Source organism: Lepidochelys kempii, chromosome 15 (genome assembly GCF_965140285.1).
Source record: "Lepidochelys kempii isolate rLepKem1 chromosome 15, rLepKem1.hap1, whole genome shotgun sequence".
Lineage (NCBI taxonomy): Eukaryota > Metazoa > Chordata > Testudines > Cheloniidae > Lepidochelys > Lepidochelys kempii.
This window is the reverse complement of record NC_136394.1, coordinates 17,305,087-17,331,778: the sequence shown is the minus strand read 5'-3', so window position 1 is coordinate 17,331,778 and position 26,692 is coordinate 17,305,087. Positions and strand designations below refer to the sequence as shown.

Here is a 26,692-nt window from a genome sequence, read left to right as displayed (position 1 = left end):
TAGTCTGACCTCCTGCACAACGCAGGCCACAGAATTTCACCCACCACTCCTGCAAAAAACCTCTCACCTATGTCTGTGCTATTGAAGTCCTCAAATTGTGGTTTAAAGACTTCAAGGAGCAGAGAATCCTCCAGCAAGTGACCCGTGCCCCATGCTACACAGGAAGGCGAAAAACCTACAGGCCTCTTCCAATCTGCCCTGGAGGAAAATTCCTTCCCGACCCCAAATATGGCTATCAGCTAACCCCTGAGCATATGGGCAAGATTCATCAGCCAGATACTACAGAAAATTCTTTCCTGGGTAACTCAGATCCCACCCCATCTAATACCCCATCACAGGCCACTGGGCCTATTTACCATGAATATTTAATTACCAAAACCATGTTATCCCATCATACCATCTCCTCCATAAACTTATCGAGTTTAATCTTAAAGCCAGATAGATCTTTTGCCCACACTGCTTCCCTTGGATTCCCTTATCTATGATTCCCCAATTCTATGATGACTTATATGGTCAATCTTTTTAATCTTTACACATAAAGAGTCATAGTCTAAAGCCCAGGGTAAGCTTCAAATTTAAAAGACAACGCAGACCACTGGTAGCCTATGAACCACAGTAATATTTCTAAGAAACAGCAATATACATTAACCAACCAACCAAGGTAAATCACGGACAAAGCTCATAATGAGGCTTGATCAGAAGTTGGCAGGGAAGGGATTCAGACGCGTCTTCATAGTTTTTGTACCAATGTAGTCTATTTCAGTTATGGGTGTAATTTTCTGTTTTGTTAAAAAAATGGTTAAAGCAATAGAACCACTAGTGGGCATGCAATTATATTGGTCTAGCTTACTCCCCTGAATATATATGAATAAGCTATACTAGTTTAACTGCATGCTGTGCCTCAAGAAAACAGGTTGCAACCAGTATAGTTAAATCAGTGCAGAAAATTTGTGTGTGTAGACAATTCCTCAGATGGGTATGGGAATACTACTTTACAAAAGGATGACCCAAATGGTGGTAGTATTTATTTATTCTATAATTTAAGTCTCCTCTAAATAGTCCTTAAATGCATAAAATACAAGTTTACAGTACTATATTCTGATAATTCTCAAATTTCTATTTCTAAAAGATCCTTTCATGTTGACCATAAGCACTCCTCAAAAATACTCCACAGTTACATACCTCCATTCACTGAGGATCAAATTGCTTTACTGAAGTGGGTATGTATCCCGCCCCTTTTGCAGATGAGGAACTGAAGCAGAGAGAAATGTGATGGCTTGCCCAAAGTCAAGCAGTGAATCAGGAATAAAATCTAGGAATCTTGACTGCCAATCCCCTCCTCTAACAAGTAGTAGGCATGGCTTTCAGCACTTACCTACAGATTCATCTTTACACACTTCAACTTTGGCCTTAACTTGTCCTAAGGCTCCTGGTGCTGCATCACCCCCTGAAGGCTCTCTCTCATCTAAAGGCCCAGAATCAGCAGCAGTTGAATCTGGCTCCTCTGTTTGGCAGTCCAGGTCTGAAGACTTGTCTATGTGCTTTATAGGCGATACTTCCCCATTTGGGGTTATGTCATTGTTTTGTTCCCTTTCCTCATTGTCCTTCATTTTCTTGTAATGCAGACAGGGAATGCTACTCAAGGGAGGATCATGTTTCTAGAAGTACAATTATACAAGAATATATAAGTTTAGGAACCATGAAAAGACAAATCTAGTCAGTTTCGAGATGCAGTAGTGGTTATACTAGAAATCTACACTAACCGTCTCTCAATCCGCCCAACATTTTTAAAGTCACATTTTCTGATTTTTAAGTGCTCCTCTGCCCCCTGCTGCCCTATGGAGAATGCAAGCAAGTAAAAAAGAATAACTATGAGAGAGAAGAAACAATGAAACTGACTACAAAGTGCTGTCCAATGAACAAACAGTTGCAGACAGTGTTGTTGTAATCATATTAGTCCCAGAATATTAGTACTTCAATCACCTTGTCTGTCTATCTGAAATTCAGAGTTGATAAATGCACATTAGAAAATATAATCCCAACTATACATATAAAATGATGGGTCTAACTTAGCTGTTGCCACTCAAGAAAGATCTTGGAATCATTGTGGATAGTTCTCTGAAAACGTCCACTCAATGTGCTGTGGCAGTCAAAAAAACTAACAACGTTGGGAATCTTTAGGAAAGGGATAGATAATACCATATTGCCTCAATATAAATCCATGGTACGCTCACACCTTGAATACTGCATGCAGATGTGGTCGCCCCATCTCAAAAAAAAATATATTGGAAGTGGAATAGGGCAACAAAAATGATTAGAAGGAACAGCTTCCATATGAGGAGAGATTAATAAAACGGACTCTAGCTTGGAAAAGCTGACTAAGGAGGGATATGATAATCACAACGGGTGTGGAGAAAGTAAATAAGTGTTATTTACTTCTCATAACACAAGAACTACGGGTCACGAAATAAAATCATTAGGCAGCAGGTTTAAAAAACAAACAAAAGGAAGTATTTCTTTACACAATGCACAGTCAACGGATGTTGTGAAGATCAAGATTATAACGGGGTTCAAAAAAGAACTGGATAAATTCATGGAGGATAGGTCCATCAATGGCTACTAGCCAGGATGGGCAGGGATGCAAAACCATGCTCTGAAGTGTCCCTAGCCTCTGTTGCCAGAAGCTGAGAATGGGTGAAGGGGGATGAATCACTTGACGATTACCTATTCTGTTCATTTCCCTCTGAAGAACCTGGTGTTGGCCACTGTCAGAAAACGGCATACTGGGCTAGATGGACCACTGGCCTGACCCTGTATGGCTGTTCTTATTGGATTAATTTCTGTTAGATCAAGGCTTGTGTCTCTCACCAACAGAAGTTGGTCCAATAAAATATAGTACTTCACTCAAACTAAAACAGATAATATAAGAAAGTTTCTATCTAATAACTTTCAATACAGTTACATAATTCCATTTAGGCTCCCGTACTTCACCTCCCCCTCCCCCCCCAGGACACCCTAGCTGTTATAAGTAATAATAGATAGAGCTACACTCCCCCCCCCACCCTTCTCCAAAACAAGATTCCTTTTGATGAAAGCTCTGATTTTAAAAAGGAAAAAGATAGTTTAGACTGAAAAGTCAAGGTTTTGTTAAAATTACAAATATATTTATATTTACAAAACTTAACAGGAATGCTTTCAGATAATTCAGTGACTGTTTCAATTTAAATTAATGGTGTGAAGAGAAATTCAGGTTCTGCATGCTCCCATTGTAATTTGTGGGAGTTCTGCTGTATTTGGGTAGCACATGTCTAGTTCTGGGAATGAGATTCCCAAGCCATAATTTGACCCTCTAAACAGAATGAATACCCACGATTTAGATATACCTCTGCAGTATTAAAAAAAAACAAAACAATTTTGCAGTGTTGTGGTAGAACAAGTAAACCAGAAAGTAAGATTGACTAGTCCATTTTAATTGCCCAAACTGTAGTGTAGTTAAAATATATTTGAAATAAGGTGTTAAGAACACAGATAAAACTGTTTGAAAAACAAAACGTCCCTATCTGGTCATATCTAAGAGGTTTGAAAAATTCTCCAAAGCATACTTCCAAGACTGTTTTGACCAATTACAAATAAATACATAAACTGATACCTAATATTTTTAAATAACTCAAACATTACAATAATAATTAGCAGCTCAGACCCCTACCCTTATGCTTCCTGTTCCCAAGAAATAAGGTCTGGACCAGGTAACAACTCTGGATTCTCTGTGCAGATATACAGGAATGCCTGAGTTATGGAATGTCATGATCCATCCATCAGGCAATGGTTCCGTAGGAGGACGGCCACGACCTTTATGAGAGGAAAAAGAAACTCATGCAGACCGTTCACCATTTTTTAATATAATCTGATTTTATTAAAAATTAATTTCTGGTTCTATATCCTGAGAACATTCTTCCACCTAAATCCTCATTATAAAACTAAAAAATGCTACATATATTTTTATCCCCCACAGATACTACTTCTTAAGTGTTTGTACAGTACCTAATACTTTATTGGAGTGCTATCACATATCACCCACCACTACACTGTGCCCCTCCCAAGTTCCCACACATAGGTGGATAAAAGCAGAAGGTAATTTTAGCCATGACTGAGCCTAATTTAACTAGGCAAAAAATTCTGAATTTTAATTTCAATAGATTCTATGGCCAACCATTACTTTTCTTAAATGGTTATTTCTGTAGCTATCAAAGAGTAATTAGGAATCACTTTTTCACTCTCAGTCAAGACACAGCCCAAACATGATTTCATCCTACAATCTTTCATACTTAAATCAGCTACCTTTTTATAAAGGTGACAACTCCAAAACAATATTAGGGAAAGATTCTTATGCTCACACAGAAGGCAGGATGGTCTCGTTTTTCCTACCTTGTAAACCACAGAACAGACTATGCCAACTGAAGTTTAGGACAGTGTTTTGTTGGTTTTTCTAAAAAAAAAAAGGGGGTTTTCCTTTTTTTATATATAATAGGATGCATTTTTAAAAATGCATTCCTCAAGATCAGACTGAGTTTAAATCTAATTTAGACTATTTTCAGTTGGATTCTTCTGTATTACTTCTGATTTAAGTTCTTTGCGATGTTTGCATAGGGAAGGTTACATAAATGCAAGCAACTGACTTTTTCGATAGTTCTTCATACATGAAATATTCCCTGTAAAATAAGACAACTTTAACCACAAAATTTAAGTGACTGAAGCAGAACAAACATTTCCGTTTTTTGGCCATGCCATGATGTTAAAGATGGAAGAAAAAGTATATTACATAGTTCATCTGCCTGCTAATGCAGAAGTGTTCCCTATATTTCTCCCATGGTACCCTGTATCTCAGAGTAGCACCCTTGAACCCAGATATTCACCACTGTCATATAATTATGATATGTTTTGTATAAAAGTATGCCTTTTGAGGTATCATATTAAAAGTCTTGATCTGTTGAACATTAATATCCTGTTGGACTGTATGTGAAATTATGAAGTTTTGCTTTGTGTGTGTTACTGAAATACGTCGTGAGGTTGGGAACACCCACAACCAGCCTCTCAGGTACAACAGTGGAGTAACCAGATGCACTGATGGCCCATTAAAGGGAATCCACACTCCAAACGACCATCCCAGAAGACTTCTCAGAGAGCACACAGACAATGGAGGCTACTTGACCAATGGGGGCAGACCTTCATGTCACAAGCATAGATCTTTCCAGCAAGCTGGAAGAAAAACTATAAAAGAAGGGGAAATGACATCATAACTTGACCTCTCTCCCACCACAACTCAACACCTGGAAACACTTTTGGAGGACAGAGACTTTGAAGTCAGGAGGGTGGTCCTGGGCTGGAAGACAGTTGAAAATCTGTGACCTGTTTCTATCATCAGGGTGAGACACTACTTGATTCAAATCCTGTTTAGTTTATATAAATCACATTGTGAATTTACTTTTATTTCTTAGCAAAAAGAACAAGGAGTACTTGTGGCACCTTAGAGACTAAAATATATTTGAGCATAAGCTTTCAGGGGCTACTTTATTTCTTAGGTAACCAACTTTGATCTCTATGCTTACTACTTATAATCACTTAAAAATCTATCTTTCTGTAGTTAAATACATCTGTTTTACATTTTACTTAAAACAGTGTATTTTGGTTGAAGTGCTTGGGAAATCTCAGATCAGTGTACAAGGCTAGGGTGTGTCCTCCCCATATCAAGCGGGGGGGAGGAGGGAGAGGGACTGGGTAATGAACTTACACTGGTCAGGCTTCTGACCAGGGCAAGACAGTACAGTTCTAGGGTGCAAGGCTGGGGGGAATTAGCTAGAGCCTCTTTATTGTTGGTTCATGAGTGGTTGTGAGAAGCACTCGTGTAACTCAATTGGGGGTGTCCCTGCCTGTGGATATCTGTGTAAGTGCAGTACCTGCCAGAGGTTTGTAGCTTGCTAACAGCATCACAGTGAGAGAGGGAGCCCAGGTTGATGGGATAGAGGGCTCAGCAGTCCCACAGTCCAGGTTGCACCCCAGAAAATCGCATCACATCTCCATAAATCCATATAAATAAATTTGCACATTATGGAGAAGGACTGAACACAAAAATTCTCAAACATTAAATTCTGAAATCTAGAAATGTCATGGTCCTATCCTATGAAGCGAGGCCCTTTAACAGTAAGGACCATACTAGTCTGTCTTTACTAAGTTCCAACATTGAATTACCCACAATTCTACATACATGCACCACAGAAAAATCAGAGGTTTAATTAAAAGTAACTTACTTTTAAGTACAGTTTTTATTTTGGTCATCATTGGCTGCACGCTTGTCTCTCCATCAGATGGGTGGTCACTCTCACCTCCATATTTCTCATCTATTCTCCTCTTTTTGGGAGCTCGAAGGCCCTCTTCCAGCAGAGCATCCACATCATTATCAAAATCATCCTGAAAAAGACATGGTCAAATACCATCCTTCTATAGCTACTACTGTCCCTTGCTCTGTCAAGAAAAGGTACACATTATTTATACATAGTTTGCCTATGGAGTTGGATGAAAGATTCCCAATGCCATGGTAAGGAGACTGAAAAACAAGGAAGTAAATTTTCATAAATGGTCACTGGATCAGCAACTGATATTTCATGACAATCTGAAAGGAACTGAATGAAACCTACATATCCAGGCAGCCCTTAAAGAGTCTGTTAAAAGGCAATATATCATAATTCAGAGCTAAATTCAGCACCTTCTAAACTATTTTGCTATATCATTCAAAATTTTAACCACCAAAATTCTTACTATAATTAACTAAATAAATTAAAGGATAATTTAATTTAAGTTGTGCACAATGGATAGAATTTCTTCTGTCAAAGAATTTTGCATTTTTGTCTTCAAGACCGCAAGCTCTTAGATGTGGTCTTTCTTACACATCTTTGCATAAGTTTTTCTAATCACTTGGTAAAAAATATTTACATACCTCATAAGAGTAATTCAAGGTTTCTTCATCCACTTTATCTCTTTGAACGATTGCTTTAGATGTGAACCCTCCTCCTTCATCAATTTCCATCAAATTGTCAGTAAAATCTTCTAACTCATCCAGAACTGCATATTCCACTCTCTTTTCCTGATCAATATCATTTTCATCATCCTTCTTGTCATCATTTTCACCCCCTACACCTACAGTTTTACCCTTACTACCACCAAAAGGACAAACATACAAATCCCCATTGACATTATTAATACTAAAATCTGTATCTGGCTTATAATCTTGCTCAGCTCCAGTGTACAGAACTTTTCTGTCTTTGCTTTTGCAGCTTTCTGTAAAGCTGACACTAATTTTTACATCTTTAAGTAACTTAAGATCAGGGGTGAACTTTCGAACTGAAGGTGCATGACGAGCAGTTCTTGGGCTTTGGTCACTATTGTTAGGGTCTATTATAAGACGAGTTTTGTAGCAAGCAGATCCCTTTGTCAGAAGCTGTGTTCTGCAGACAGTGTGCGCGTCCCCAGCAGGGGTATCTGACTGTCCATCACCACCAGAGCCAACGTCCATTACCTCTGCGTCACTGGACGTTTGCAGGGGAGGTGGTGGAGGCTGTTCATTAGGCGGCAGAGGTGGGGGACAAGTCTGGTTCTCCACATTCATTTCTCTTGCAGGTTCTTTGGGGAGGGGAGGTGCATTTTCAGTTTTCTCCATATTTAAACTGTAAGACTACTGTTTTAAAAAACAAGGCTTTAAATAAACGTATATAATCTATATTCCTAACATGCACAAGTCCATCAAGATAGGTTTATCATGTTCTATTCAATATGCAACACTGATGATTCAGTTAAGCTGACTACATTGTTCTTTTCATTAATGTAGACAGCTTTCAGAATCACTGTCTCAATTATTGGAAATCACAATGCATTCAGCTTAAATAGCTGAAGACTAAGTAGAGTGCATCTTCATTGGGCAAGCAGGTCTCCTTTTCTTCTTTCAACCTACAAAAAGAAAAAGATTTGTCACAGAAGAGCTTGAAAGTCAACTGTCCCATTCATCAGAGGTAAAAATGGAATTCCCTCCCAAACTCTTACTTAAAAAGGATACTTGCACCTCTATTTTAACTTCCAACTGACTGTAATGCTCTTTTTTACCAGAATTAAGAGCTTTCATTGTTTCTTTGTTAGTGCGCCAGAATCACATTACGCCAGCACAGTTCAAGGAAAACCTATTGGTAACTACTGCGGCATGACCAGCAGGTGCAAAGCACTGGTTTTTAAATGGGTCAGATAAAAACAGCTGGTTTTGGTATTGAATAGCATTCTGTTACTAAGATACTTATCTATATATTCAAAAGACAACTAGTTTGCAATGTTAAAGCAGGGTCAAATAGTGAAGGCTTAAAATTTGACCATGTTCTTAAGAGACAGTAGATTATTTTTTTTTCAGTGTTCAATTAACTATTTGCAATATTTTGCAGAACAGTTTATCAAATCAGAAATTACTCTCTGGATACTATAACACAAAAAATTTGATCACCTACTAAAAAGTCTGAATAGATTTTTTCTAAGTAGGGATGCTAACAGTTGTGTGGTCTTATATTCATGACTATTACAGGTCACTAGAATTCCTTACTCATGACATATTTAGAACCTAAATCCTGAGTGCTAAAACTGAAGTCTTGTAACCATTACTATTAATTTTGAGCAGCATCTACTAGCCAAAGTATTTTAGGTACTTTAGACTGGCACACATATTCAATTACTCTGTAATTTTACAGTGTTACATTAAATAGGCTCTTAATACCATTTTACTTGCTTTCTATGGGGGGGGGGGGAGGAAGGAAGAAGGGAGGAGGTTAATTGTCTGTGCAGGGCCCTGAGTACCTGGGGAAGGAAAGAGGCCGCTTTTATAGTTCTTTCTTACCTGCTAATTTGGTTTCGCCAAGTCCCTTTGTGCCACCCCATACAGTGGGTGTAAGTCCTCCTACCAGCAGGAAATAAAGTGATGTTACTCCCCCTACGAGAGTCAGCTGGCTGAGTCTGCTCTATTCAAAAACTTGCCGGGCAGTAGAGAAATTGTACCCAAACATTTCAGAAGTCTTTGTCAGTAGTACCACCACACATGAAGAAGCAAGGGCAAGATGTCTGGATTACCATAGGGGGACTTAGAGAAGCCAATTATAATTCTCTAATGTATCTCTATGTATCCAGCCCAGCTAAGTGAATTTCAACAACAGGATCCAAGCTACAAAACAGACAGGAGAGGTAATTAAAGCATTCAAAAAGTAATGGATTACAACATGCCAAGCCTACCCATGTAGAGATAGATGAAAGATAAAAAAACAAGAAAGAATTGAAGCTTGGCTAGGCCACAAAAAAGGCAGTTTTGAGTTCAAAGCAACTGTGAAATGTGAAGTACCAGGTAGAAGTCCCGATGGACTAAAGAAGAACAAAGCATGATTTGAATGTTAAAATCAACTGTTATAATCTAATTAGGAAGGATCAAATCACGGGTAAAGGAAAAGAGGAGTGACAGTCAAAAATTACATTACAGAAACTCCTCACTTAACATTGTAGTTATGTTCCTGAAAAATGCGACTTTAAGCGAAACCATGTTAAGCGAATCCAATTTCCCCATATGACTTAATGTAAATGAGGGGGTTAGGTTACAAGGAAATTTTTTTCACCAGACAGTATACACACACAGTACAAGTTTTAAACAAACAATGTAATACTGGTACACAGTGATGATGATTGTGAAACTTGGTTGAGGTGGAGGAGTCAGAGGGTGGGATATTTCCCAGGGAATGCCTTACTGCTAAATGATGAAATAGCAATTGGCTGATCCCTCAAGGGTTAACTCTCACACTCTACAAGGCAACAGGAAAGGTGGGAAGGCAGACAGAGACACACACCCTGTGTGTTTGAGAGATAGAGATGCGCATTTCCCCTTTAAGTGTGAAGAGTGGGGTCAGAACTACACTGCCTTGTTAATTAGATCAGCAAGCTGAGACCAGACTGCAGCTGCTGCCTAAGGCAGCGGCTCCCTCCCTCCATGTGTCCCCCCTGCTCTATGGAAGATGGGGTAAGCAGGGTGAAGGAGCAGGGGGACACCCTGACATTAGCCCCCCTCTTCTTCCCCTCCCGCCCACACAGCAAGCAGTAGTCTCAGGGAGCAGCTCCAAGGCAGAGGGCAGGAGCAGCACATGGCAGTGGGGGGAGGGACAGCTGAATTCCGGCAATTGATAGCCTGCTGAGCAGCTGCTGCACAGGGAATTTAGGGGAGCTGCCAGTCCACCCTGGTTCTAACCACCCACCGGCTAGCTGCAATGGGCTGCTCTTCCTGTAAGCAGTGGACAAAACAGGCGGCTGCCAAATGACATTAGAAGGGAGCATTGCACAACTTTAAATGAGCAAAATTGTAACAACTTTGACCAGGATAGCTTTAAGTGAGGAGTTCCTGTACCTGTTTCCAAGTCACTAACAACTCAAAAGAAAACAATGCTGAATGCTTACAGATCAACGTCCTAACACTTAATCACATAACGGGATATTAGATGGGGTCAGCTACTGACTGCCAAATCAAACTAGGCAACAAGATGAGCACCTATATAGAACATTTAAGTGTGTGATCATCAGGGACTTCAATCCGAGTGACATATGCTGAAGGTCTCATACTCCCAGTACTAAAACATCCTCAGAACTTTTCAATATTATAGAAGACAACTTCCCAACTCAAAAAGCATTCAGAGTAACGGCCGTGTTCGTCTGTATTTGCAAAAAAAAAAAAAAAAAAAAGGAGTACTTGTGGCACTTTAGAGACTAACCAATTTATTTGAGCATAAGCTTTCATGAGCTACAGCTCTGAAGTGAGCTGTAGCTCATGAAAGCTTATGCTCAAATAAATTGGTTAGTCTTTAAGGTGCCACAAGTACTCCTTTTCAAAAAGCATTTATCAAATTCTCCTGTGTTGGATACAAAGACCTCAACTTCACTAAAAGGAACTGAGCACAAAGCTAAAAATCAGTGGTAAACTAAGGTACAAATGTGATCACAATTTGATCACATTTAATATATGCAAACAGAAAACAAATACAAATCAGTAACATAGTTAATGCTTTAAAAGGGCCAATTTCACAAAGCTGAAAGTTATGAGCCAAATCAGTTGGAAGAAAGAATTTAAAGAGAAAAAAGTTTAATTGGGAACTGTTTAAGAACATTTTGTTAGAAGCCCAAATAGCCATAATCCCACAAGTGAGAAAAAAGGCCGCATGGTTAAAAATCCAACCTGACTACTAAATATATATACACATACCTATACCTATATAAATATAGGTATGTGTGAATGAACAAATAGAAGAAAGGGGAAGCTGAGAGTAATTAATATAAATCAGAAGCTAGGAACTGCAAAAAATTGTTAACTGAAACCAAAGGACACAAGCAGAAATCTATGGACAGCAGAGTTAAAGGGTAGGCTTTTTTTTGTTTAATTAGATTAGAAACAAAAAGGAATACTTAAGGGGGACTACCATGGGAAGCAGTGACTCTGAAAAAGACTCAGGGGTCATGATGAATAATCACCTGAACATGAGTTCCCACTGAGATGTTTCAGAGGAACAGCCGTGTTAGTCTGTATTCGCAAAAAGAAAAGGAGTACTTACTTGTGGCACCTTAGAGACTAACCAATTTATTTGAGCATGAGCTTTCGTGAGCTACAGCTCTGGTTTAACTTGGATTTAAACCTGGAGAATGGTCAGTTTAGATGAGCTATTACCAGCAGGAGAGTGAGTTTGTGTGTGTATGGGGGTGGGGGGGATGTGAGAAAACCTTGATCTATGCAGCACAGGAGCTAGCAAACAGAGCTGTAAACAGGGGAGTTTGAGTGGGAGTTCTGTTGGAGGAGAAGGTATTTGTGTTTGTTTGGCTTTGTATTGGTAGTATTTGTATGTGTAGAGGCTTGTAGGGGCTTTGTGCTGGGCGAGAAGCTGAGCCCTGATTAGGGGGCGGGGCTTCACTGACTAGGGGTCCTATAAAGGTAGCAGCCAGTCAGGCAGCAGCACAGACAGCTGCAGCAGCACAGGAGCTAGCAAACAGAGCTGTAAACAGGGGAGTTTGAGTGGGAGTTCTGTTGGAGGAGAAGGTATTTGTGTTTGTTTGGCTTTGTATTGGTAGTATTTGTATGTGTAGAGGCTTGTAGGGGCTTTGTGCTGGGCGAGAAGCTGAGCCCTGATTAGGGGGCGGGGCTTCACTGACTAGGGGTCCTATAAAGGTAGCAGCCAGTCAGGCAGCAGCACAGACAGCTGCAGCAGCACAGGAGCTAGCAAACAGAGCTGTAAACAGGGGAGTTTGAGTGGGAGTTCTGTTGGAGGAGAAGGTATTTGTGTTTGTTTGGCTTTGTATTGGTAGTATTTGTATGTGTAGAGGCTTGTAGGGGCTTTGTGCTGGGCGAGAAGCTGAGCCCTGATTAGGGGGCGGGGCTTCACTGACTAGGGGTCCTATAAAGGTAGCAGCCAGTCAGGCAGCAGCACAGACAGCTGCAGCAGCACAGGAGCTAGCAAACAGAGCTGTAAACAGGGGAGTTTGAGTGGGAGTTCTGTTGGAGGAGAAGGTATTTGTGTTTGTTTGGCTTTGTATTGGTAGTATTTGTATGTGTAGAGGCTTGTAGGGGCTTTGTGCTGGGCGAGAAGCTGAGCCCTGATTAGGGGGCGGGGCTTCACTGACTAGGGGTCCTATAAAGGTAGCAGCCAGTCAGGCAGCAGCACAGACAGCTGCAGCAGCACAGGAGCTAGCAAACAGAGCTGTAAACAGGGGAGTTTGAGTGGGAGTTCTGTTGGAGGAGAAGGTATTTGTGTGTGTTTGGCTTTGTATTGGTAGTATTTGTATGTGTAGAGGCTTGTAGGGGCTTTGTGCTGGGCGAGAAGCTGAGCCCTGATTAGGGGGCGGGGCTTCACTGACTAGGGGTCCTATAAAGGTAGCAGCCAGTCAGGCAGCAGCACAGACAGCTGCAGCAGCACAGGAGCTAGCAAACAGAGCTGTAAACAGGGGAGTTTGAGTGGGAGTTCTGTTGGAGGAGAAGGTATTTGTGTTTGTTTGGCTTTGTATTGGTAGTATTTGTATGTGTAGAGGCTTGTAGGGGCTTTGTGCTGGGCGAGAAGCTGAGCCCTGATTAGGGGGCGGGGCTTCACTGACTAGGGGTCCTATAAAGGTAGCAGCCAGTCAGGCAGCAGCACAGACAGCTGCAGCAGCACAGGAGCTAGCAAACAGAGCTGTAAACAGGGGAGTTTGAGTGGGAGTTCTGTTGGAGGAGAAGGTATTTGTGTTTGTTTGGCTTTGTATTGGTAGTATTTGTATGTGTAGAGGCTTGTAGGGGCTTTGTGCTGGGCGAGAAGCTGAGCCCTGATTAGGGGGCGGGGCTTCACTGACTAGGGGTCCTATAAAGGTAGCAGCCAGTCAGGCAGCAGCACAGACAGCTGCAGCAGCACAGGAGCTAGCAAACAGAGCTGTAAACAGGGGAGTTTGAGTGGGAGTTCTGTTGGAGGAGAAGGTATTTGTGTGTGTTTGGCTTTGTATTGGTAGTATTTGTATGTGTAGAGGCTTGTAGGGGCTTTGTGCTGGGCGAGAAGCTGAGCCCTGATTAGGGGGCGGGGCTTCACTGACTAGGGGTCCTATAAAGGTAGCAGCCAGTCAGGCAGCAGCACAGACAGCTGCAGCAGCACAGGAGCTAGCAAACAGAGCTGTAAACAGGGGAGTTTGAGTGGGAGTTCTGTTGGAGGAGAAGGTATTTGTGTTTGTTTGGCTTTGTATTGGTAGTATTTGTATGTGTAGAGGCTTGTAGGGGCTTTGTGCTGGGCGAGAAGCTGAGCCCTGATTAGGGGGCGGGGCTTCACTGACTAGGGGTCCTATAAAGGTAGCAGCCAGTCAGGCAGCAGCACAGACAGCTGCAGCAGCACAGGAGCTAGCAAACAGAGCTGTAAACAGGGGAGTTTGAGTGGGAGTTCTGTTGGAGGAGAAGGTATTTGTGTTTGTTTGGCTTTGTATTGGTAGTATTTGTATGTGTAGAGGCTTGTAGGGGCTTTGTGCTGGGCGAGAAGCTGAGCCCTGATTAGGGGGCGGGGCTTCACTGACTAGGGGTCCTATAAAGGTAGCAGCCAGTCAGGCAGCAGCACAGACAGCTGCAGCAGCACAGGAGCTAGCAAACAGAGCTGTAAACAGGGGAGTTTGAGTGGGAGTTCTGTTGGAGGAGAAGGTATTTGTGTTTGTTTGGCTTTGTATTGGTAGTATTTGTATGTGTAGAGGCTTGTAGGGGCTTTGTGCTGGGCGAGAAGCTGAGCCCTGATTAGGGGGCGGGGCTTCACTGACTAGGGGTCCTATAAAGGTAGCAGCCAGTCAGGCAGCAGCACAGACAGCTGCAGCAGCACAGGAGCTAGCAAACAGAGCTGTAAACAGGGGAGTTTGAGTGGGAGTTCTGTTGGAGGAGAAGGTATTTGTGTTTGTTTGGCTTTGTATTGGTAGTATTTGTATGTGTAGAGGCTTGTAGGGGCTTTGTGCTGGGCGAGAAGCTGAGCCCTGATTAGGGGGCGGGGCTTCACTGACTAGGGGTCCTATAAAGGTAGCAGCCAGTCAGGCAGCAGCACAGACAGCTGCAGCAGCACAGGAGCTAGCAAACAGAGCTGTAAACAGGGGAGTTTGAGTGGGAGTTCTGTTGGAGGAGAAGGTATTTGTGTTTGTTTGGCTTTGTATTGGTAGTATTTGTATGTGTAGAGGCTTGTAGGGGCTTTGTGCTGGGCGAGAAGCTGAGCCCTGATTAGGGGGCGGGGCTTCACTGACTAGGGGTCCTATAAAGGTAGCAGCCAGTCAGGCAGCAGCACAGACAGCTGCAGCAGCACAGGAGCTAGCAAACAGAGCTGTAAACAGGGGAGTTTGAGTGGGAGTTCTGTTGGAGGAGAAGGTATTTGTGTTTGTTTGGCTTTGTATTGGTAGTATTTGTATGTGTAGAGGCTTGTAGGGGCTTTGTGCTGGGCGAGAAGCTGAGCCCTGATTAGGGGGCGGGGCTTCACTGACTAGGGGTCCTATAAAGGTAGCAGCCAGTCAGGCAGCAGCACAGACAGCTGCAGCAGCACAGGAGCTAGCAAACAGAGCTGTAAACAGGGGAGTTTGAGTGGGAGTTCTGTTGGAGGAGAAGGTATTTGTGTTTGTTTGGCTTTGTATTGGTAGTATTTGTATGTGTAGAGGCTTGTAGGGGCTTTGTGCTGGGCGAGAAGCTGAGCCCTGATTAGGGGGCGGGGCTTCACTGACTAGGGGTCCTATAAAGGTAGCAGCCAGTCAGGCAGCAGCACAGACAGCTGCAGCAGCACAGGAGCTAGCAAACAGAGCTGTAAACAGGGGAGTTTGAGTGGGAGTTCTGTTGGAGGAGAAGGTATTTGTGTTTGTTTGGCTTTGTATTGGTAGTATTTGTATGTGTAGAGGCTTGTAGGGGCTTTGTGCTGGGCGAGAAGCTGAGCCCTGATTAGGGGGCGGGGCTTCACTGACTAGGGGTCCTATAAAGGTAGCAGCCAGTCAGGCAGCAGCACAGACAGCTGCAGCAGCACAGGAGCTAGCAAACAGAGCTGTAAACAGGGGAGTTTGAGTGGGAGTTCTGTTGGAGGAGAAGGTATTTGTGTTTGTTTGGCTTTGTATTGGTAGTATTTGTATGTGTAGAGGCTTGTAGGGGCTTTGTGCTGGGCGAGAAGCTGAGCCCTGATTAGGGGGCGGGGCTTCACTGACTAGGGGTCCTATAAAGGTAGCAGCCAGTCAGGCAGCAGCACAGACAGCTGCAGCAGCACAGGAGCTAGCAAACAGAGCTGTAAACAGGGGAGTTTGAGTGGGAGTTCTGTTGGAGGAGAAGGTATTTGTGTTTGTTTGGCTTTGTATTGGTAGTATTTGTATGTGTAGAGGCTTGTAGGGGCTTTGTGCTGGGCGAGAAGCTGAGCCCTGATTAGGGGGCGGGGCTTCACTGACTAGGGGTCCTATAAAGGTAGCAGCCAGTCAGGCAGCAGCACAGACAGCTGCAGCAGCACAGGAGCTAGCAAACAGAGCTGTAAACAGGGGAGTTTGAGTGGGAGTTCTGTTGGAGGAGAAGGTATTTGTGTTTGTTTGGCTTTGTATTGGTAGTATTTGTATGTGTAGAGGCTTGTAGGGGCTTTGTGCTGGGCGAGAAGCTGAGCCCTGATTAGGGGGCGGGGCTTCACTGACTAGGGGTCCTATAAAGGTAGCAGCCAGTCAGGCAGCAGCACAGACAGCTGCAGCAGCACAGGAGCTAGCAAACAGAGCTGTAAACAGGGGAGTTTGAGTGGGAGTTCTGTTGGAGGAGAAGGTATTTGTGTTTGTTTGGCTTTGTATTGGTAGTATTTGTATGTGTAGAGGCTTGTAGGGGCTTTGTGCTGGGCGAGAAGCTGAGCCCTGATTAGGGGGCGGGGCTTCACTGACTAGGGGTCCTATAAAGGTAGCAGCCAGTCAGGCAGCAGCACAGACAGCTGCAGCAGCACAGGAGCTAGCAAACAGAGCTGTAAACAGGGGAGTTTGAGTGGGAGTTCTGTTGGAGGAGAAGGTATTTGTGTTTGTTTGGCTTTGTATTGGTAGTATTTGTATGTGTAGAGGCTTGTAGGGGCTTTGTGCTGGGCGAGAAGCTGAGCCCTGATTAGGGGGCGGGGCTTCACTGACTAGGGGTCCTATAAAGGTAGCAGCCAGTCAGGCAGCAGCACAGACAGCTGCAGCAGCACAGGAGCTAGCAAACAGAGCTGTAAACAGGGGAGTTTGAGTGGGAGTTCTGTTGGAGGAGAAGGTATTTGTGTTTGTTTGGCTTTGTATTGGTAGTATTTGTATGTGTAGAGGCTTGTAGGGGCTTTGTGCTGGGCGAGAAGCTGAGCCCTGATTAGGGGGCGGGGCTTCACTGACTAGGGGTCCTATAAAGGTAGCAGCCAGTCAGGCAGCAGCACAGACAGCTGCAGCAGCACAGGAGCTAGCAAACAGAGCTGTAAACAGGGGAGTTTGAGTGGGAGTTCTGTTGGAGGAGAAGGTATTTGTGTTTGTTTGGCTTTGTATTGGTAGTATTTGTATGTGTAGAGGCTTGTAGGGGCTTTGTGCTGGGCGAGAAGCTGAGCCCTGATTAGGGGGCGGGGCTTCACTGACTAGGGGTCCTATAAAGGTAGCAGCCAGTCAGGCAGCAGCACAGACAGCTGCAGCAGCACAGGAGCTAGCAAACAGAGCTGTAAACAGGGGAGTTTGAGTGGGAGTTCTGTTGGAGGAGAAGGTATTTGTGTTTGTTTGGCTTTGTATTGGTAGTATTTGTATGTGTAGAGGCTTGTAGGGGCTTTGTGCTGGGCGAGAAGCTGAGCCCTGATTAGGGGGCGGGGCTTCACTGACTAGGGGTCCTATAAAGGTAGCAGCCAGTCAGGCAGCAGCACAGACAGCTGCAGCAGCACAGGAGCTAGCAAACAGAGCTGTAAACAGGGGAGTTTGAGTGGGAGTTCTGTTGGAGGAGAAGGTATTTGTGTTTGTTTGGCTTTGTATTGGTAGTATTTGTATGTGTAGAGGCTTGTAGGGGCTTTGTGCTGGGCGAGAAGCTGAGCCCTGATTAGGGGGCGGGGCTTCACTGACTAGGGGTCCTATAAAGGTAGCAGCCAGTCAGGCAGCAGCACAGACAGCTGCAGCAGCACAGGAGCTAGCAAACAGAGCTGTAAACAGGGGAGTTTGAGTGGGAGTTCTGTTGGAGGAGAAGGTATTTGTGTTTGTTTGGCTTTGTATTGGTAGTATTTGTATGTGTAGAGGCTTGTAGGGGCTTTGTGCTGGGCGAGAAGCTGAGCCCTGATTAGGGGGCGGGGCTTCACTGACTAGGGGTCCTATAAAGGTAGCAGCCAGTCAGGCAGCAGCACAGACAGCTGCAGCAGCACAGGAGCTAGCAAACAGAGCTGTAAACAGGGGAGTTTGAGTGGGAGTTCTGTTGGAGGAGAAGGTATTTGTGTTTGTTTGGCTTTGTATTGGTAGTATTTGTATGTGTAGAGGCTTGTAGGGGCTTTGTGCTGGGCGAGAAGCTGAGCCCTGATTAGGGGGCGGGGCTTCACTGACTAGGGGTCCTATAAAGGTAGCAGCCAGTCAGGCAGCAGCACAGACAGCTGCAGCAGCACAGGAGCTAGCAAACAGAGCTGTAAACAGGGGAGTTTGAGTGGGAGTTCTGTTGGAGGAGAAGGTATTTGTGTGTGTTTGGCTTTGTATTGGTAGTATTTGTATGTGTAGAGGCTTGTAGGGGCTTTGTGCTGGGCGAGAAGCTGAGCCCTGATTAGGGGGCGGGGCTTCACTGACTAGGGGTCCTATAAAGGTAGCAGCCAGTCAGGCAGCAGCACAGACAGCTGCAGCAGCACAGGAGCTAGCAAACAGAGCTGTAAACAGGGGAGTTTGAGTGGGAGTTCTGTTGGAGGAGAAGGTATTTGTGTTTGTTTGGCTTTGTATTGGTAGTATTTGTATGTGTAGAGGCTTGTAGGGGCTTTGTGCTGGGCGAGAAGCTGAGCCCTGATTAGGGGGCGGGGCTTCACTGACTAGGGGTCCTATAAAGGTAGCAGCCAGTCAGGCAGCAGCACAGACAGCTGCAGCAGCACAGGAGCTAGCAAACAGAGCTGTAAACAGGGGAGTTTGAGTGGGAGTTCTGTTGGAGGAGAAGGTATTTGTGTTTGTTTGGCTTTGTATTGGTAGTATTTGTATGTGTAGAGGCTTGTAGGGGCTTTGTGCTGGGCGAGAAGCTGAGCCCTGATTAGGGGGCGGGGCTTCACTGACTAGGGGTCCTATAAAGGTAGCAGCCAGTCAGGCAGCAGCACAGACAGCTGCAGCAGCACAGGAGCTAGCAAACAGAGCTGTAAACAGGGGAGTTTGAGTGGGAGTTCTGTTGGAGGAGAAGGTATTTGTGTGTGTTTGGCTTTGTATTGGTAGTATTTGTATGTGTAGAGGCTTGTAGGGGCTTTGTGCTGGGCGAGAAGCTGAGCCCTGATTAGGGGGCGGGGCTTCACTGACTAGGGGTCCTATAAAGGTAGCAGCCAGTCAGGCAGCAGCACAGACAGCTGCAGCAGCACAGGAGCTAGCAAACAGAGCTGTAAACAGGGGAGTTTGAGTGGGAGTTCTGTTGGAGGAGAAGGTATTTGTGTTTGTTTGGCTTTGTATTGGTAGTATTTGTATGTGTAGAGGCTTGTAGGGGCTTTGTGCTGGGCGAGAAGCTGAGCCCTGATTAGGGGGCGGGGCTTCACTGACTAGGGGTCCTATAAAGGTAGCAGCCAGTCAGGCAGCAGCACAGACAGCTGCAGCAGCACAGGAGCTAGCAAACAGAGCTGTAAACAGGGGAGTTTGAGTGGGAGTTCTGTTGGAGGAGAAGGTATTTGTGTTTGTTTGGCTTTGTATTGGTAGTATTTGTATGTGTAGAGGCTTGTAGGGGCTTTGTGCTGGGCGAGAAGCTGAGCCCTGATTAGGGGGCGGGGCTTCACTGACTAGGGGTCCTATAAAGGTAGCAGCCAGTCAGGCAGCAGCACAGACAGCTGCAGCAGCACAGGAGCTAGCAAACAGAGCTGTAAACAGGGGAGTTTGAGTGGGAGTTCTGTTGGAGGAGAAGGTATTTGTGTTTGTTTGGCTTTGTATTGGTAGTATTTGTATGTGTAGAGGCTTGTAGGGGCTTTGTGCTGGGCGAGAAGCTGAGCCCTGATTAGGGGGCGGGGCTTCACTGACTAGGGGTCCTATAAAGGTAGCAGCCAGTCAGGCAGCAGCACAGACAGCTGCAGCAGCACAGGAGCTAGCAAACAGAGCTGTAAACAGGGGAGTTTGAGTGGGAGTTCTGTTGGAGGAGAAGGTATTTGTGTTTGTTTGGCTTTGTATTGGTAGTATTTGTATGTGTAGAGGCTTGTAGGGGCTTTGTGCTGGGCGAGAAGCTGAGCCCTGATTAGGGGGCGGGGCTTCACTGACTAGGGGTCCTATAAAGGTAGCAGCCAGTCAGGCAGCAGCACAGACAGCTGCAGCAGCACAGGAGCTAGCAAACAGAGCTGTAAACAGGGGAGTTTGAGTGGGAGTTCTGTTGGAGGAGAAGGTATTTGTGTTTGTTTGGCTTTGTATTGGTAGTATTTGTATGTGTAGAGGCTTGTAGGGGCTTTGTGCTGGGCGAGAAGCTGAGCCCTGATTAGGGGGCGGGGCTTCACTGACTAGGGGTCCTATAAAGGTAGCAGCCAGTCAGGCAGCAGCACAGACAGCTGCAGCAGCACAGGAGCTAGCAAACAGAGCTGTAAACAGGGGAGTTTGAGTGGGAGTTCTGTTGGAGGAGAAGGTATTTGTGTTTGTTTGGCTTTGTATTGGTAGTATTTGTATGTGTAGAGGCTTGTAGGGGCTTTGTGCTGGGCGAGAAGCTGAGCCCTGATTAGGGGGCGGGGCTTCACTGACTAGGGGTCCTATAAAGGTAGCAGCCAGTCAGGCAGCAGCACAGACAGCTGCAGCAGCACAGGAGCTAGCAAACAGAGCTGTAAACAGGGGAGTTTGAGTGGGAGTTCTGTTGGAGGAGAAGGTATTTGTGTTTGTTTGGCTTTGTATTGGTAGTATTTGTATGTGTAGAGGCTTGTAGGGGCTTTGTGCTGGGCGAGAAGCTGAGCCCTGATTAGGGGGCGGGGCTTCACTGACTAGGGGTCCTATAAAGGTAGCAGCCAGTCAGGCAGCAGCACAGACAGCTGCAGCAGCACAGGAGCTAGCAAACAGAGCTGTAAACAGGGGAGTTTGAGTGGGAGTTTGAAAGCGGAGTTTGTCTTGTGGTGCTTGTGTGGGGTTTGGTTTTGCTGTGGGTGGTGGTGTTTTGGTGTGGTTTGTGTTTCCCAGATTAACAGGATTTAGGTGGGAAGGCTATGACAGATTCAGAGGTGGCAGTGGGAGTGACCCATGTAGCAGATGACACAATGAAGATGACTGGATGTGGAAGCTGTGGTATGTACATGATCCTGGAGGGGGCACCTGGTAAGAGTTTTGTCTGCATGAAATGCCGTCTGATAGAGCTGATGGAGGAAAAGATCAGAGGTTTGGAGATGCAGGTGGAAAGTCTGGTAGAGTTTAGGAAGGGGTTTGAGCAGATTATGGAGCAAAGACATGAGGTATCTGAAGGGAAAAGCTCAGACTTGCAGATGGAAGCAGGACTAGGGAATTTTGAGGGGAGACTGGGTGAGGAAAGTGGTCAGTGGAAGCATGTGACTAAAAGAACTAGGCAGAGGAAAAGACGGGCTAGTGAAGGAGAAATAGAGCTTCAGAATAGGTTTGCAGAGTTGGAAAATGAAGAAGGGGCTCAGCAGGTAGTCACTGAAGGTGACAGGGCAAGGAAGAAGAGAAGAGCGGTTAGTCCTATAGGAAAAGGGGAAGAGTTAATGGAGATTACACCAAATATGAGCCCCAGGAGGATACAGGATGGGTTAAAAAGGATTACAAGGGAGAATGGGAATGGAAAAAACTTGCAGCCAGAGGGAACAGGGGATAGACTGGAGAATAGCACCGTCACTAGGAAAAGGCAGGTCTATGTGATTGGGGACTCTTTATTGAGAAGAATAGATAGGCCTGTAACCAGAGCTGATCCAGAAAATAGGAGGGTGTGCTGTCTTCCAGGTGCTAAGATACGGGATGTAGACCTGAGGTTAAAAAGGATTCTAAAGGGAGCGGGAAAGAATCCCCTAATTATCCTTCATGTGGGAACAAATGATACGGCTAGATTCTCACTGGAAAGTATTAAGGGAGACTATGTTAGGCTGGGGAGGACGCTTAAGGAAATTGAGGCTCAGGTGATCTTTAGTGGGATTTTGCCTGTTCCTAGAGAAGGGCAACAAAGGTGTGACAAGATTATGACTATCAACAGATGGCTTAGGCAGTGGTGCTATAAGGAGGGCTTTGGGATGTATGGCCATTGGGAGGCATTCATGGATAGAGGACAGTTCTCTCGGGATGGACTTCATCTGAGTAGGGAAGGAAATAGACTTCTAGGATGGAGGCTGGCACAACTGATTAAGAGAGCTTTAAACTAGGAATTTGGGGGAGATGGTTGGGAGATGTCCAGGTAATCTCCACGCCAGAATTTAGCATAGAGTGGAAAGAAAATGAAGTAAGAGTGGATACAGCTGTAGGTAGGAGGAAGGGCAGTGTAGATACAAGTCTAATAGGTTATACTGGTAGTAAAATAACCGTGCCTAATAGGGTACAGAATGTGAGTGAGGCCAAACAGCAAAAATTAAGATGTTTGTACACTAATGCAAGGAGCCTAGGTAACAAAATGGAGGAACTAGAGTTACTGGTGCAGGAAGTGAAACCAGATATTATAGGTATAACAGAGACCTGGTGGAATAGTAGTCATGACTGGGCTACAGGTATTGAAGGGTATGTGCTGTTTAGGAAAGACCGAAATAAAGGTAAAGGTGGTGGAGTAGCATTGTATATCAATGATGAGATAGAATGTAAAGAAATAAGAAGCGATGAAATGGATATGACTGAGTCTGTCTGGGCAATAATTAAATTGGGGAAGAAAACTATTAGAGCCTCCCCTAGGATAGTGCTTGGGGTGTGCTATAGACCACCGGGATCTAATTTGGATATGGATAGAGCCCTTTTTAATGTTTTTAATAAAGTAAATACTAATGGAAACTGTGTGATCATGGGAGACTTTAACTTCCCAGATATAGACTGGAGGATGAGTGCTAGTAATAATAATAGGGCTCAGATTTTCCTAGATGCGATAGCTGATGGATTCCTTCAACAAGTAGTTGCTGAACCGACTAGAGGGGATGCCATTTTAGATCTGGTCTTGGCGAGTAATGAGGATCTCATAGAGGAAATGGTTGTAGGGGATAATCTTGGCTCAAGTGATCATGAGCTAATTCAGTTCAAACTGAATGGAAGGATTAACAAAAATAAATCTGCAACTAGGGTTTTTGATTTCAAAAGGGCTGACTTTCAAAAATTAAGGAAATTAGTTAGGGAAGTGGATTGGACTGAAGAATTTATGGGTTTAAAGGTAGAGGAGGCCTGGGATTATTTTAAATTAAAGCTGCAGAAGCTATCAGAAGCCTGCATCCCAAGAAAGGGGAAAAAATTCATAGGCAGGAGTTGTAGACCAAGCTGGATGAGCAAGCATCTTAGAGAGGTAATTAAGAAAAAGCAGAAAGCATATAGGGAGTGGAAGAAGGGAGGGATCAGTAAGGAAACCTACCTTATTGAGGTCAGAATATGTAGGGATAAAGTGAGACAGGCTAAAAGTCAAGTAGAGTTGGACCTTGCAAAGGGAATTAAAACCAATAGTAAAAGGTTCTATAGTCATATAAATAGGAAGAAAACAAAGAAAGAAGAAGTGGGACCGCTAAAAACTGAGGATGGAGTGGAGGTCAAGGATAATCTAGGCATGGCCCAATATCTAAACAAATACTTTGCCTCAGTCTTTAATAAGACTAAAGAGGATCTTAGGGATAATGGTAGCATGATAAATGGGAATGAGGATATGGAGGTAGACATCACCATATCTGAGGTAGAAGCGAAACTCAAACAGCTTAATGGGGCTAAATCGGGGGGCCCAGATAATCTTCATCCAAGAATATTAAAAGAATTGGCACAAGAAATTGCAAGCCCATTAGCAAGAATTTTTAATGAATCTGTAAATTCAGGGGTTGTACCATATGATTGGAGAATTGCTAACATAGTTCCTATTTTTAAGAAAGGGAAAAAAAGTGATCCAAGTAATTATAGGCCTGTTAGTTTGACATCTGTAGTATGCAAGGTCTTGGAAAAAATTTTGAAGGAGAAGGTAGTTAAGGACATTGAAGTCAATGGTAAATGGGACAAAATACAACATGGTTTTACAAAAGGTAGATCGTGCCAAACCAACCTGATTTCCTTCTTTGAGAGAGTAACAGATTTTTTAGATAAAGGAAACGCAGTGGATCTAATTTATTTAGATTTTAGTAAGGCGTTTGATACTGTGCCACATGGGGAATTATTAGTTAAATTGGATAAGATGGGCATCAATAGGAAAATTGAAAGGTGGATAGGGAATTGGTTAAAGGGGAGACTACAACGGGTCCTACTGAAAGGTGAACTGTCAAGTTGGAGGGAGGTTACCAGTGGAGTTCCTCAAGGATCAGTTTTGGGACCAATCTTATTTAATCTTTTTATTACTGACCTGGGCACAAAAAGTGGGAGTGTGCTAATAAAGTTTGCAGATGATACAAAGCTGGGAGGTATTGCTAATTTAGAGAAGGACAGGGATACCCTACAGGAGGATCTGGATGACCTTGTAAACTGGAGTAATAGGAATAGGATGAAATTTAATAGTGAGAAGTGTAAGGTCATGCATTTAGGGATTAATAACAAGAATTTTAGTTATAAGCTAGGGACGCATCAACTAGAAGTAACGGAGGAGGAAAAGGACCTTGGAGTATTGGTTGATCATAGGTTGACTATGAGCTGCCAATGTGATATGGCTGTGAAAAAAGCTAATGTCGTCTTGGGATGCATCAGGAGAGGTATTTCCAGTAGGGATAAGGAGGTTTTAGTACCGTTATATAAGGCACTGGTGAGACCTCACCTGGAATACTGTGTGCAGTTCTGGTCTCCCATGTTTAAGAAGGATGAATTCAAACTGGAACAGGTACAGAGAAGGGCTACTAGGATGATCCGAGGAATGGAAAACTTGTCTTATGAAAGGAGACTCAGGGAGCTTGGCTTGTTTAGCCTAACTAAAAGAAGGTTGAGGGGAGATATGATTGCTCTCTATAAATATATCAGAGGGATAAATACCAGAGAGGGAGAGGAATTATTTAAACTCAGTACCAATGTGGACACAAGAACAAATGGATATAAACTGGCCACTAGGAAATTTAGATTAGAAATTAGACGAAGGTTTCTAACCATCAGAGGAGTGAAGTTTTGGAATAGCCTTCCGAGGGAAGTAGTGGGGGCAAAAGATCTATCTTGCTTTAAGATTAAACTCGATAAGTTTATGGAGGAGATGGTATGATGGGATAACATGGTTTTGGTAATTAAATATTCATGGTAAATAGGCCCAATGGCCTGTGATGGGTTTTTAGATGGGGTAAGATCCAAGTTACCCGGGAAAGAATTTTCTGTAGTATCTGGCTGATGAATCTTGCCCATATGCTCAGGGTTTAGCTGATCGCCATATTTGGGGTCGGGAAGGAATTTTCCTCCAGGGAAGATTGGAAGGCCCTGGAGGTTTTTCGCCTTCCTCTGTAGCATGGGGCATGGGTCACTTGCTGGAGGATTCTCTGCTCCTTGAGGTCTTCAAACTACAATTTGAGGACTTCAATAGCACAGATATAGGTGTGAGGTCTTTTTTAGGAGTGGTGGGTGAAGTTCTGTGGCCTGCATTGTGCAGGAGGTCAGACTAGATGATCATAATGGTCCCTTCTGACCTAAATATCTATGAATCTATGAATCTATGAAATAGCCCGACTTGATTATGTAAAGAGTTGTCACTTTGGATGGGCTAGCACCAGCAGGAGAGTGAATTTGTGGGGGGGGGTGGAGGGTGAGAAAACCTGGATTTGTGCTGGAAATGGCCCACCTGTTGATCACTTTAGATAAGCTATTACCAGCAGGACAGTGGGGTGGGAGGAGGTATTGTTTCATGATTTCTGTGTGTATATAAAGTCTGCTGCAGTTTCCACGGTAAACATCTGATGAAGTGAGCTGTAGCTCACGAAAGCTCATGCTCAAATAAATTGGTTAGTCTCTAAGGTGCCACAAGTACTCCTTTTCTTTTCACTGAGATGTTGTGGCCAAAAACATTAATGCAATCCCTTAGATCAGGGGCGGGCAAACTTTTTGGCCTGAGGGCCCCATTGGGTTTCTGAAATTGAAAATGGAGGGCAGGTTGGGGAGGCTGTGCCTTCCCAGACAGCTATCCGACCCTCCCGCTTCTCACCCCCTGACGGCCCCCCCCGGGACTCCTACCCCATCCAACCACCCCTTCTCCCTGACCACCCCCCAGACCCATCACCCCTAACTGTCCCCTGCCCCCCAGGACCCCTGCCCCATCCCTCCCCCAGCTCCCTGTCCCCTGACTGCCCCCCACCACCCCATCCAACCCCTCCTCTCCTTCCTGACTGCCCCCCTGCCCGCATTCAACCCCTTATTCCCCGCCTTCTGACTGCCCTGACCCCTATCCACACCCCTGCCCACCCCTCAAACTCCCCTGCCCTCTACACAACCACCCCCCCCCCGGTCCCTGCTCCCTTACCACACTGCCTGGAGCACCGGTGGCAGGCAGTGTGGCTGCACCAGGACAGGCAGCTGTGCAGCACAGAGCACCAGGTCAGGCCGGGCTCTGCAGCCCTGCCGCTCAGAGCATTGCACCACATGGCAGTGTGGCTGCTGGGGAGGGGTGACTGCCTCCCAGGCCAGGAGCTCAGGGGCCAGGCAGGACAGTCCCGCAGGCCGGATGTGGCCCACGGGCCGTAGTTTGCCCACCTCTGCCATAGATGTATCAACATAGAAATACTGAGAACGGGGAAGGTATTTGGCACTCATATGACCACTACTGGAATACTGTCTCTGGTTTTAGAGTCCACAATTTAAGAAGAATGTTGATGAACTGGAGAATATTCAGAGAAGGGCCACGAGAACAATTTAAGAATTGGAAGACATGCCTTATAGTTAA

General features: G+C 44.5%; 1 protein-coding gene across 7 annotated transcripts in view; it reads right to left on the bottom strand.

Moving 5' to 3' along the window:
- The window catches only part of DGCR8 (DGCR8 microprocessor complex subunit), a 60,409-nt gene that overhangs the window by 26,145 nt on the left and 7,572 nt on the right, over positions 1–26,692 (bottom strand). For 6 of the 7 annotated variants that reach the window (XM_073312299.2, XM_073312301.2, XM_073312298.2 and 3 more), the window contains 4 exons: positions 6,992–7,998; positions 6,306–6,465; positions 3,707–3,849; positions 1,376–1,658 (listed from right to left, as the gene is read on the bottom strand). In XM_073312299.2, coding sequence (XP_073168400.1) covers positions 1,376–1,658; positions 3,707–3,849; positions 6,306–6,465; positions 6,992–7,711 — 1,306 coding nt within the window. In that variant the 5' untranslated portion in view covers positions 7,712–7,998. Of the gene's footprint in view, positions 1–1,375; positions 1,659–3,706; positions 3,850–6,305; positions 6,466–6,991; positions 7,999–8,923; positions 8,984–26,692 lie in introns of all 7 variants that reach the window. The other variant, XM_073312300.2, reaches the window with a different exon arrangement.